The 12,076-nt window shown below is 31.9% G+C and overlaps 1 protein-coding gene across 1 annotated transcript; it reads right to left on the bottom strand.

Annotated features, from left to right (window-relative positions):
* Window positions 1–520: 520 nt before the first annotated feature.
* On the bottom strand, window positions 521–7,596 carry LOC137923051 (uncharacterized). Its single transcript, XM_068766173.1, has 5 exons — window positions 7,507–7,596; window positions 5,374–5,496; window positions 3,591–3,701; window positions 2,482–2,567; window positions 521–650 (listed from the first exon to the last, which is right to left on the bottom strand). The coding sequence occupies exons 1-5, from the start codon at window positions 7,594–7,596 to the stop codon at window positions 521–523; spliced, it is 540 nt and encodes a 179-aa protein (XP_068622274.1).
* Between the last annotated feature and the right edge of the window lie 4,480 nt (window positions 7,597–12,076).

Below are 12,076 nucleotides of genomic sequence, written 5' to 3'. Positions count from 1 at the left end.
AAAAAAAGAAAGTTTGAAAAAAAAACAAAACGAAACGACGCAAAGCGAGGTATTGGTGTATATTGCTACAAAAAAACTTCATTACCGCGTCTTAGGAATGCGTGGTGAGGTGGGGACCAAGGAAAATAAAAAATCGTACTTCACCGCTACGAACATTGATGGATTGACGAAATGGTAACGCCAAGTTCTCCCCTCCTCATCTCGTTGCGTACCCAAGGTGCGGTACAGAGATATAGGTAACATTATAAAAGTCAAAGGTTTTTTCCTGAAGTTAGGGAGCTTAGTTATAACATTACTTAATTCACAGGATTGGAAGGGCGCAAAGTAAGGGCCACCAAAAATTGACATTGATTTGGACTGTCATTCGAAACGCGTTCAACTTTATGTCATGTGCCTTTGTTAAAACGAACATTTTAAAAACATATACTTTAGTACTGCAAAAAGCAATAAAAATTCATAAATTACGAAAAATATAACGTAACAAATAATGTTTTCACTTTCCCACACGAATGTACAGTAATCACGTGTGTACAGACAAAACATTAATTGCTTGAGAATAATTAGTCGGTTTTGTTTGTCTCTTAGTCACACGAACTCGTCGTACTACGTCTCGTCGCTTGTCAGCTATAGTCGTTTCGCTTCTTTTGATTCTGTAAAAGTTGTTTATCAACCTTGAATGTATTCCTTTTAATCAAAACAAATTCTAATATATACATCTATGCCCATACACATAAGTTGTTATACTGGATAGATGGACTTTCACTTTGTATATTTTAAAGGTTTATACACTGATAGAAGGCATCTGTTCAAATTATATAGTTTACATCATTTAGAACTTAATTTTGAAATTTAATATGCATATCTGTTATATTTCATATGTTATTTCACTGTTTCTTAATTCTGAACTTTATATTTACTATTATTGTATAAGCTGATCGGATAGAAAACCTTCAAAGAGGTGAATGTAGTAGAAGTCGGTATATATAAGGTGACCATCGTATAAAATATTACATTAAATATAAGATAAATTTGCTGATAAAAAAACCTTATGACTGTACAAAGTCTGCAAATAGTAAACAATAAATAATTTTAATTTTGTGGCAATTCGAATTTTAAAAACGTTTTTACTTGCTATATTATTATTACATTATTTATTATATCTGAAACCATTGTTTTTTTTGCACAGGATGTACATTAATTGACACCAATGTGCAATACATTCACTCCTTTAAAGCCCTTATAGCGGTAATCAATCATCCTGCATAACCATATCCTTTGATAAAGTTAAAAGATTAACCTTTTTAAGTTTAAATATTAGGAAAATTCATTTGAAATTGTGCATTTGCTTGTGTTTTTAAAAAATCCAAATTTCTGACAATATTTTAAAAGCGCATTGTAGGAAATTTAATGCGAATAATGTGCTAAATACACGTTTTGCATTATGTGGTTACATCCATGCATTTATATTTCAATGAGTCTACGTAATATATCATAATTCAACCGTATATCTAAGTTACAAATGTGAAATACTTAAGTGTTTAAGTGCAGATGCTTATAGCTTGATTTAACTTAGCAATTGCGTGATAATTAACTGTATATAAACAAAGAATTGGAACCTTCCACGAAGCGAAGCGTGAAAATATGTTTATTTCTTTGAAGTAATTCCAAATCTGACAGAACAATGCAATGTATGGCTTCTCTTTTGACTGGCTTTCAACTCCTGCGTAACATATGATTTATGTCTAACATGCATTTTATATCTTTCTACACAATATACTACTATTTTTCTAATACATTTAACCTTTACATTTTGTTCATGCATTTATAAACCAACCTTACAACACTATAAATTATTTAGTTTTTTACCAATAGTAATACAATAGTTTTAAATGTTGAAGAGGTTTCATATATATTACGAACTTGGTAACTATTTTGAATCACTTTAAATTCAACTAAAATTACGTATAAAAGATACGATCAACGTAAATCATCTAGCTGTATATAGAAGCTTTCAGTGCTATAAGATAAATTGTAAGCCAATATTCAAATAATACATCTCATTTGTACTCTAATTCAACGTAACACTTATATTATAATAGGCGTTACATCAAATCATAGAATAACTCTGACAGGCCTGCAAAGAAACAAAAACATATTAAACCAATTGTAAATTTTCGATTCAACAGTTTTATATTAAAGAAGATAATTTTGTTTGTAAACATTAAAATAGATTGTTAGAATATATTTTTCAGAGCGCCTGCGAGATTTTATGAGCAATCATTTATCAAATGTCACTTTTGCTATTACAATAATAATATCATACACTACAACTACAACTAAAGGAAGTCTACAAATTAAGTACAAAATTTGCTTAACTGCATAATTGAAATATCTAAATCAGAATACAAAGTGAGCACTTAATGGCAAATTGGATTCTATACAAGCATGCACGAACTTCTCTTTCGAATTCTTTTTATCTACTTTTTGCCCGCAATGTAGTTGCCGGCTTCATCTTTGTAAAGATCTTCATTGATGCCATAGTACGCTGGAGATGTCTGACAATCCACCTGGAAGACGAAAACATTCTAAATCCTTTTAAATAAACGTGGATAATTATATATGTGAGTTAATTAAATTTATTTATAAGCGCTTAAACAATATTAGTTATTTGAATTAAAATTAGCGGATTGCTAACACTTGATCGACGACACACGCAGAGCACAGGAAGAACAATTGCCTTGTTAACAGACTACGGACGACAGACTTTTAGTAACGTCCAAAGTTTAATAGAACATGGATTAACCAGCCACAATGAGCCACTCATACCCCGAACCATTTTTAAATCATCTTGTTATTATATAAAGATTTCATATAAACGCCTGCAAGATTTTTAATAGCAAATCTGTAGTTTTGTTATTTAGTGCACCGTAATTACGGCGGCGTTAGAACTAATATTTCTCATTGTATGTATCTTCTAGAAGAATTCTAATTAGAAAGATCTAAGAGGAAAAGACCCTAGATAAATAAAAATATTTATTTACCTCACCTTTGTAAATTACAGAAGAGAGAAAAAAATATTATATTTATCACAGTCGCAATATAAAATAAAACAGGTCATGTAAGTAACTAAATAAATAGGAGAAAATAAAAACAAAAATCAAATATGAATCACTTACAAAATACGGAGATATAAATAAACCAGAAGTAAAGTAAATGAATTGAAAATCCTATCTGTGATGAAATGTGATAACACGGGTTAAATAAGTATGAAGGATGAAGTAATGTAAGAAAGATAAATTAAACGTAAGATTGATGAGAGAGGCGATGTGTGTGAAAGGATCGTGATTAAAAAAGGGTATTCAAGAAAATTTAAAGAATGAAATAAGATGTAGTAATACTTGCGAAGGATAACATAAGAGAACGCTAAGTAACAAAATCACTGAAAATTATTTGAAACTAATGTCCCTGTCACTTAAGATAGGGGAATGAGAGGTCCCCAAATAGGATGCCATTTAAAATATAAATAAATAAACGATATAATAAAGACTGGCCATTCTCTGACCATTCAATGGTAATAATTAGCAACTTACCTTATAGAACCAGTCGCAGACCCTGGACCTCTGGTTGAATACGGTTCCCGGAGCGCAGAGGAAAGAGTACATTACATTACCACCGATGCTTGGCACACACCAATGCCATACCTGTGACAAAATATTTAAGTAAGAAAAGGACCAATATTTAGCCACTTCCGCACATGCAGTGGTAGTCGTGCATGAAATGCACCGCCCGCCAGCCCGCTGATAAATGCGTGTGCGGTAAACAATGCTAATCACACAACCGCCACCGCCAAATTACTCAACACGTGTTTCATCCCTCCACGGGGCATCTTCAGTAGCCGCGTTACACCGATTAGTGCCAAACACAGAGTGATATTTAAGATTAGCAGGACGGCTTCTTGGCACCTCAGTTTGCATGAATCTTTCATGAACTGACAAAAGTACATTATAATACAACATATAGGTATCAAAAGCGATAGCTTTGTAACCTAAAATTTAAGGATTTCATTGAGCTAGTAAACAGATCCATGGGCGATGTACACATTTTTACAATAACATCCCAGATAATATTTAGATGGCTTAGAGAGATTTAAAAAAAAATTGTCGAAGATAGTTTGTTTGCTAAGTGGACACTGTAAATGACTTAATAGAAGATGGGATATCTTGATACTTCATAAATACTAACAGTACCTGCGACTTCGTCCGCTTGGAATTTAACAAAAGAGTTTTTAGTTTTTTTTTATCCTTTAACCCTTTTTTTAATAATGTATCAGTAGAGATACATCAGAATTAAAAAAATAGTGGCATCAATTTTGAACGCAAAGTAATCATTTGCATGTGAATGTTTAGGTAATTTCTTAATTTTCGAACGCTTGTTCAGTTTTTTCTGTTGACATCCATGGGTCTTAAAAGTCAAGTGGTATGAATATTAATGTAATATTAAAAAAAACTGCCAAGTTAAGGGTTAAAGTTTTTTCTAAAATATAAGTATCCTTAGTTATTCAGTTATATATATTAATGTGCGTGTAGTCAAAACCATGTATTTTAATATTACAAACACTCTAATTTTATATATTTCTATATATATATAATACTTTATTAAATTAGCGTCCTTCGGTTTGAAAAAATAACGACACACTACTTCATTATTAAGAAAAAATTAAAACATAAAATTTTTAAAAACACCAAGGAATTGCTTTATTTTATCAATAGAAGTTCAAATAGTATTTTATAAATCAACGTCAAGCCGCAGGTAGGTAATGGCTAAAACTAAAATCATATACATAATACCTAAACTTAGATGTAGAAAAAAATTAAGTAAATGGTATCTTGATCTCTATGTCGGCTTATGTTAAGCGATGACAAGGTATACGAAGCTACAAGCTTGCTTAGAAGAAACATATTCAGTTTTGACTTGACTCCCAAGTTATTGTTAGCTGATAACGACGCCTATAGGTTGTTCCATACCTTGGCTGTTCATATAAAAGTACTATCTATACTCTTAGATTAGGTTGTAACGATTTTAACCTTGGACTTATGTCGATACATGCGTCTTGTTATCCGATGGAAGAAAGATAGGGGAATAAATTAATTTAACCAAATAAAAATCATGTTATGCTATGAATTTTGATCCGTTGTTCATATTATAAAGTAACAGTTTAAAAAAAAACAAGCATATAAAAAAAAGTCAACAATCTTCCTGTACTTAATAAACTCCCCTCCACCCTGCCCAATTAATGTATTCAGTTATTAGAACGAATATTCTAGAAGAGATTAACACTTACATAAGCAAAGGTTATATTTTATGTTATATTACCTGGCACATTGTTTCCGGATCTGCGTAATATCCGGGAATCTTGTCATCACATGTAAAGGATAACCCTTTGGGCACTTCCAGGAAGTCGGGATAGTCCTGACCAGCAACATAGCCTTCCAACGCCTGAAAGGATAAATATAATCCTCATAAATAATACAGAATGATTAATTATAAGTGTAAAAATTTTAAATAGGTGAATGTATAGGTCATTCGTTGTCTATTAATGTATTGTAAATCCTGTCCAAAAATCATTTGTTTCAGAAATATTAAGGGGACCGGAAAGTAATATGGGTCCTGACGACCTATTTTACAGAAAAACCGATTGATATTTACCGCTCCAGCATTGAAAATTAGTATACTAGATGGCAAAAGGTTGTTGATAACGAAGGTGAATATGTTGTTGATTAGAAATAAAAGCTTGTTAAATATGTAGTCGTGTGAATTTAACTTAAGAAAGCGCCATTACTTTCCCGTCTCCCTTATATTAAATAACGTAATAATAATACAGTAACGAAAAGCGTCAAAATATTTTGAGAGATTAAGAATTATGTATATTTTATTTTTAAAATGAAAAATAATTATAAATAAATTGTGTAACAATCTATTATTTCTATCAAAGTTCTCTCAATTATTAAAGTCATTTATAAGAGAGTGACATTCACATTAATCAAATGAAAGACATAAAAAATACACAATGACAATATCTAAATAATGAATAAAAAAATGTGTTTTCCCACGGGACAGAACGTCTGTTTAATTATACTTCAATTGCGACAATTTAGCAATTGTATTTAATTATCGAATACAAAGTTATTATAAATAATGATTTATCAATGTATTCAATACACTTCAATCATGATGACACGAAAGGTGCGCAATTACTATTAAATAATGATTATTGTTGCGCAGTTCTAACGAATGATTGATGGCTGAGAAGAAATTGTAATATTATTATACATAATTGACAGAACATAAAATATGCATTTGTATAATTAAAATAGATAATCACATAACGGAAAATAAATTATAGTTCTACTATATGCTCACTATATGTATGAGCAGTGACAGCACTGTACAACAGAAACTTGCGATAGTAGATAAAGGGTTCAATTCCCGGGATACAATCTTATATAACTCACACTTAATGCATTATTAGTACAGGATTCCCACTGCTCAAAATCAAGGGAGGATTGGTAGCAGCGTCTTTTAGTTATTATAGTACAACAAACTGACAGAAAATTTGAAAAATGTATATGATTTTGGTATATGTACAGTATATATGTTCACATTCATGTAGTAAAAAACGGTTGTTTTATTATTACAAACAGACACATCAATTTTATTTATAAGTATAAATGTAATACTTTATAAAAAACGTAATCCTTTATCTTTACAAATGTGTTCTTTATTTTAAAAAAGAAACAAGGCACCAATGATTAAAAAAAACTCAGACAAAAACATTAAAAAAAATGTTTCATTTATCAATAGATCAAATGTACAAGGTGTCCCATAATTCAACGTCAAGTTGCAGGTCGGTAGTACTTGGATGTAGAAAAAAGATGGAATACTACGTTTAACAATTGTCACATTTTGTGCATTATTTATACAGGATTCCCTTTGTTTAAAAACAAGTTTCCAGGGGCTGGGTAGCAATGTTCTCTTCGTACCATAATACCACACTGCGATCGCCATCTCGCCTACCAAGCGTGAAGATTATATCTCCCCATAGATATCTTTTGAGGCCTATACCTTGCAGTGGGCGTCTGTGAAGTTTCAGGCGGCGTTCTTTATTTTCCATTATGCGACGGTACCACTTTCCACCCTTTCATCCAGCTCCACCTCACACTCCATCTTTATCTTACAAATACGATAATTGCGACCACGTTTAGATCCAAAGGTTTGATAGAGCAGCATTTCAATGTTATCTCTCCTCTCGGTTCAACATCATGATCATCATTTCAGCCTCAAGAAGTCCATCCACAGCTGGACAACCCCCCCCCCCCCCCTATTGATTTCCATTAGGACCGGTTAGAAGTGGGCTGTGTCCAGAGTTTTCTGTCCGTCCGTCCACCAAGTGGGACGTCATACGCTTGCTACTCCGTAGTCTCCACTATATTCAATAAGGATACTCACAGCCAACGACACGTCGATCAGATACAGAAGTACCGCAATCAGTCCCAAGGAGTAGAGAGGCATTCCACAAAGACGTACTTGCTGCGACATAGTGAATGTTATTCTTTGCTGGCTGGCTTGAAAATAATCTGAAAAAAAAAGAATAAAATTTTAAATTATAGTGATCACATGTGCACGTCATGTGGATTCTTCCCAACTTTTACAGGAGTATTTGGAAGAAACTAGTATCAGACTTAGTTCCCCTGTACTGGTATCTATCAACTTAAAGGTGCGGAGGTTCCAAACGCGTTAAGATTTGATAAAAGCTCACAACAAATTACAAAGATTATGTTTTTTATTACTTTTTTCCGCAATACATTAAAGATATTGTAAAAATAATGCGATTGAAGAGAATTTCGTTCCCAGTTTTATTTATTTATATAAACAATTTCTTATATAATATGTGTATATATATAAAAATGAACCTAAGACTGAATTAACACTCGAAATTTATTTAAAAGGTAAAATATTTTCTTTACAATTTTTAATTTAATACACATCATGTATATATATCATGATAATTAAAAGAATTGAATTTGAATATAATCTTCAATCTTGAAGAATAATTCAAATTCCAAATATAAATTCAAAATTCAAAAATGTGTTCCATTATTGAAAGCAAAACAACGAAGAATCCTAACCAATTCCAATATGACACAATCATTTAATAATGTCAATTATGTCTATAGATTATCTGTGTTTATTTTTTTAATTAATTCTGATTTTAAACACATATCAGTGAGTCTAAAAATCGAAAGGAGATATTGGTTTATTTTTTTAGTTAGATCTGATTTTAAAAAAGTGACTCTGAAAATCGAAAGTAGATATTGTTAGAATAATGTTGTATAGTGTTAAAACTGAATAATATCTTTATTCAAGAAGACATTCACACGCGCTTTTGAATTGTCGGTTATATATAAGTATTAAGCTATCGCCAGCTCGGAACGCAGATCTTCTCAAAAACTCAACAATTGCTCCTATATTCATTTGAAATTTAACCCTATTTTTCATGTTTATAATATCAGCCATGTAAATAATACTAACCAAGTCATGTTGTAAATGTAATCAACATAAAAATGTAAAAATCGGTTCCGATTAAAATCTACTTTAATTTTTATTTTAATTCGTACGACATTACGCAAGTCGCACGTGTCCGATACATGTAAACCTTGACATATATATGCAGTGTTACAGTTTGTTGAAGCTTCTTTAAAGCTGTGAAAGCTCCTAAGTATACATATGCTCTAAAACATTGTTTCCCAACATTATTTGTCTCATGTCCCACGCCTTTATAAAATTATTACGCTTCCCTTTGTAACATACGTCACTTCAATATTAAAGCGATAGGGTTGAACTAGTATCGAGTCCATTTTCGAATTGCACCCCTTAACAATCAAATTGCCCTACTATGGGGAGTGGGTCTCACGTTAAGAATACTGCTGTAATAAGTGTCTAGTATATTTATATATATACAGGTGCTTGATTGCGAGTGTAAAAAAGTAAACGATTCCGTTCTGATATTACCAATGTAAGGATCATTACTGGGTTATACAGAGTAATGATTTCTTTTCTATAATAGGTATATACAGAGGGATATTTAAATACATATATATGTATATATCTATGTATTTAAATATCCCTCTTAATATATTATAATATATTATAATATACATAGAGAGAGAGAGAGTGAGATGTTAAAACTACAAGGAGTGAAGGTACACCGAATTTATTAACAATTAGCTTTAAAGCTTTCACATCTATTTCTAATTGCCCTATATAAAGTGATTCCTCTAAAATATATTACATTTGAGTTATTTTTCTATAAGAACGCGACAGGCCAATTTTTGGACAGTACAAAATGGGCAAAGACAGATAGTAAACAATAATTGATTTTAATATGTAATAATTCGAATTTGAAAACGCTTTTATTTACTACTACATAATCATTATGTTATTCTTTTTCTGTAAACGATGATTTTTGGATAGGGATTTTTTCTACTTTTCTGCCGATGAACGCCCACAGCAAAACTCGCCACTCTTGAGTCTTTCGGCCCCAACAGCCATCGGTTGCACGTGAAATGTGCTCACTGCCATTTCAGATGAGCAATTTTTCGAGAAACGTCTGTGGTCTACTTTATAGGGATAATTTAAAAGTAAGGAGACATTCACCTCTTTGAAGCTTTCTAATTGTTCTTCCTTTCTTTTACTTCTACTCGTGTTAACTGATTTTTTGGTTATGTATTCCTGGTACTTCTTCACGAGATCAACGTCGAAGATTTAATAAGGCTTGTTAGTTCTGTCGTTTCACTTTCTTCTTTTCAACCGATGGACACATACTGCAAGGCATAGATCTCCCTCAAAGATTGCCACGAAGACTAGACCTGCGCTGCTCGCAGTCAACGACTTCCAGTCTATCTACTCCACTTTCTAGTATATAAAAAACTATTATCGCCCAAATGACTCTTCCCACAACAATTAAGACCAACGTTTAACTTATGAAACAACCGCTCCATTAAACCGTTAGTTATACATCGCGGCAAAGATAGCCAAAGCGGGACAGCAATGTAATAATAACCTTGCAAAATAACTCGTAATCCCATTGTTAGTTCATGTTCGCACGATCTGTAACTTCGCTTACAACATTGTTTATTACACTTTGCCCCCCAATTCGGCGTGAAGATATTCATCTTATGCCTAATGAGATGTTATTACGGATAATCGTTCTTTTTTTTTCCTTTCAAAAATAATTAATGTCAATTTAAAATTAGCAAAAAAATTAAGTTGCCAAAAATTACAATGGATATGGTACAATATTACGATTTATATTTTATGCAAAGCGCTATAGATTCAAAAAGGTGTTTAGTAATGTACATATTTTCTTTTTTTTAAACCCTTAATAGCCTGATTTACGAAAGAGATTTTTTTAATATTACTGTGTTTCCTTGAGGGTCTAGATGAAGGGAAAAATAGATTTTTTTTTATTTCGTTGGAAAGAATATTATACAACAGTAAAATTCGTACAGCCAACCTATAAAAAAACTAATAGTAATGTGAACATTCGGTTTAAAAGATTGGTATCAAAATTAAAACTCTAGGCTATTGAGGGTTAATATGAAAAATATTTATTAAACATTGGAACTTTTAACAGAACTCTTGCTGATCTTCAATGTATTAATTTTTTATTAATTTATTATACTTTTATATCTTCTTCGCAAGATGTTAGTTATTGAGAAGAAACAGGAAGAGACCCCACAACACATTTTTTAATAAAGTTTTATAATACAGATATATACATATATAATCTGAATATAGCGTAAATGAAATCAAAATAACGCGACATTATTACCAAGGAATGTTTTCATTAGTTTTTTGAATAATAAATAATTCTTTTCCTTAAATATTGGATTTCAGATAATGAAATGTCAATTATGATGAAATTTTTCCAACTTTTTAAGATAGCATTCAATTTCGTTTCAGTCTTGGGACATCCACTGCTATTCATAGACTTGCAAATGAAACTGTTTATTTATATAAGGACTTTGATCTTGACAGTTTCAAATATATATGATAATAAATTATTATACTTAATAGGTTTAAATATTTAGACCTCATTAAGCGAAACCTATTCCATAATACTTTTGGAATCCCTAATCTACACTTTAATCTACAATCATTTATACATGTCCGTTAAAAGATGCCCACTGCAGAGCTAAGCTCTACTCAAAGATTGTCATAATGACCACGCCGCGTCTACTGTCTCGTGGTCAACCCTGGAGAAACTTTCGGCCCATCTATCATCCCTTGCGAATTTGACCTAATTGTGAATCTACAAAACACGAAACATACTTTTTTATTGCTACCATATCTAAATACAGATTAAATATGACACTAAAGATAAAATATTAAAAATACGTTAGCAATATTGAAGTAGGATATGAATCAATATGAACTGTCGCTGAGACAACGGGTTTTGTTATACGTCGTTGTTTGTCTGCCCATAGACACTGCAAGTTATTAGCCATCCCCATAAATATGTTTATGCGAATATACCACAATCGCCACGATTGGTAGTCGAGTTGGCGATCGCAGTGTGGTATGATAGTACCTCCGCTATTATAGGCCTCCCTTAAAGATCGCCAAGAAGACAGGTCCTGAACTTAACTGTGACGTCAGTCCAGCAGTGGGAATCCTGCCCCCAAAATTGCTACTAACTTACTTTTATTCTATGGTTATTAACAGTTATTAGATAACGATAGTTAAGTAAGGCATTGTTAAGGCTTTCATTGTTAATCCCGTAAAGGATTACGGCATTTAAGACATTAACCGCAGTACAATGTCAATTATGTTCAACCAATCAGTTGGTCTAGACAATATCGTACTTTTTCACCTACCTCCGAAGGTTGAGCATTCGTCGCGTTGTGCAATCTAAAACAATTCATCGGCAATAGATCTCACGAGGAAATTAACTTGTGTTGTCACAGAGAAACGAAATAGTTTTTACTACTTCCACATTCATTTGTATATCTTTTTA

The sequence above is a fragment of the Battus philenor genome, unplaced genomic scaffold (genome assembly GCF_028537555.1).
Source record: "Battus philenor isolate CCGP_79_NKW_IND1 unplaced genomic scaffold, ilBatPhil1.0.hap1 SCAF_20, whole genome shotgun sequence".
Lineage (NCBI taxonomy): Eukaryota > Metazoa > Arthropoda > Insecta > Lepidoptera > Papilionidae > Battus > Battus philenor.
Note: the sequence above shows the minus strand (reverse complement) of the source record. Positions and strands in the feature narration are given on the sequence as shown.

What these genes read in the sequence shown, in the direction of transcription:
- LOC137923051 (XM_068766173.1), bottom strand. Translation starts at nt 7,596, where the DNA reads ATGTCGCAGCAAGTACGTCTTTGTGGAATGCCTCTCTACTCCTTGGGA. An exon ending in ATCCGGAAACAATGTGCCAG is followed by an intron (nt 3,702 to 5,373) that starts GTAATATAACAT and finishes ATTTTGTCACAG; the next exon opens with GTATGGCATTGGTGTGTGCC. An exon ending in TCTGCGACTGGTTCTATAAG is followed by an intron (nt 2,568 to 3,590) that starts GTAAGTTGCTAA and finishes TTCGTCTTCCAG; the next exon opens with GTGGATTGTCAGACATCTCC.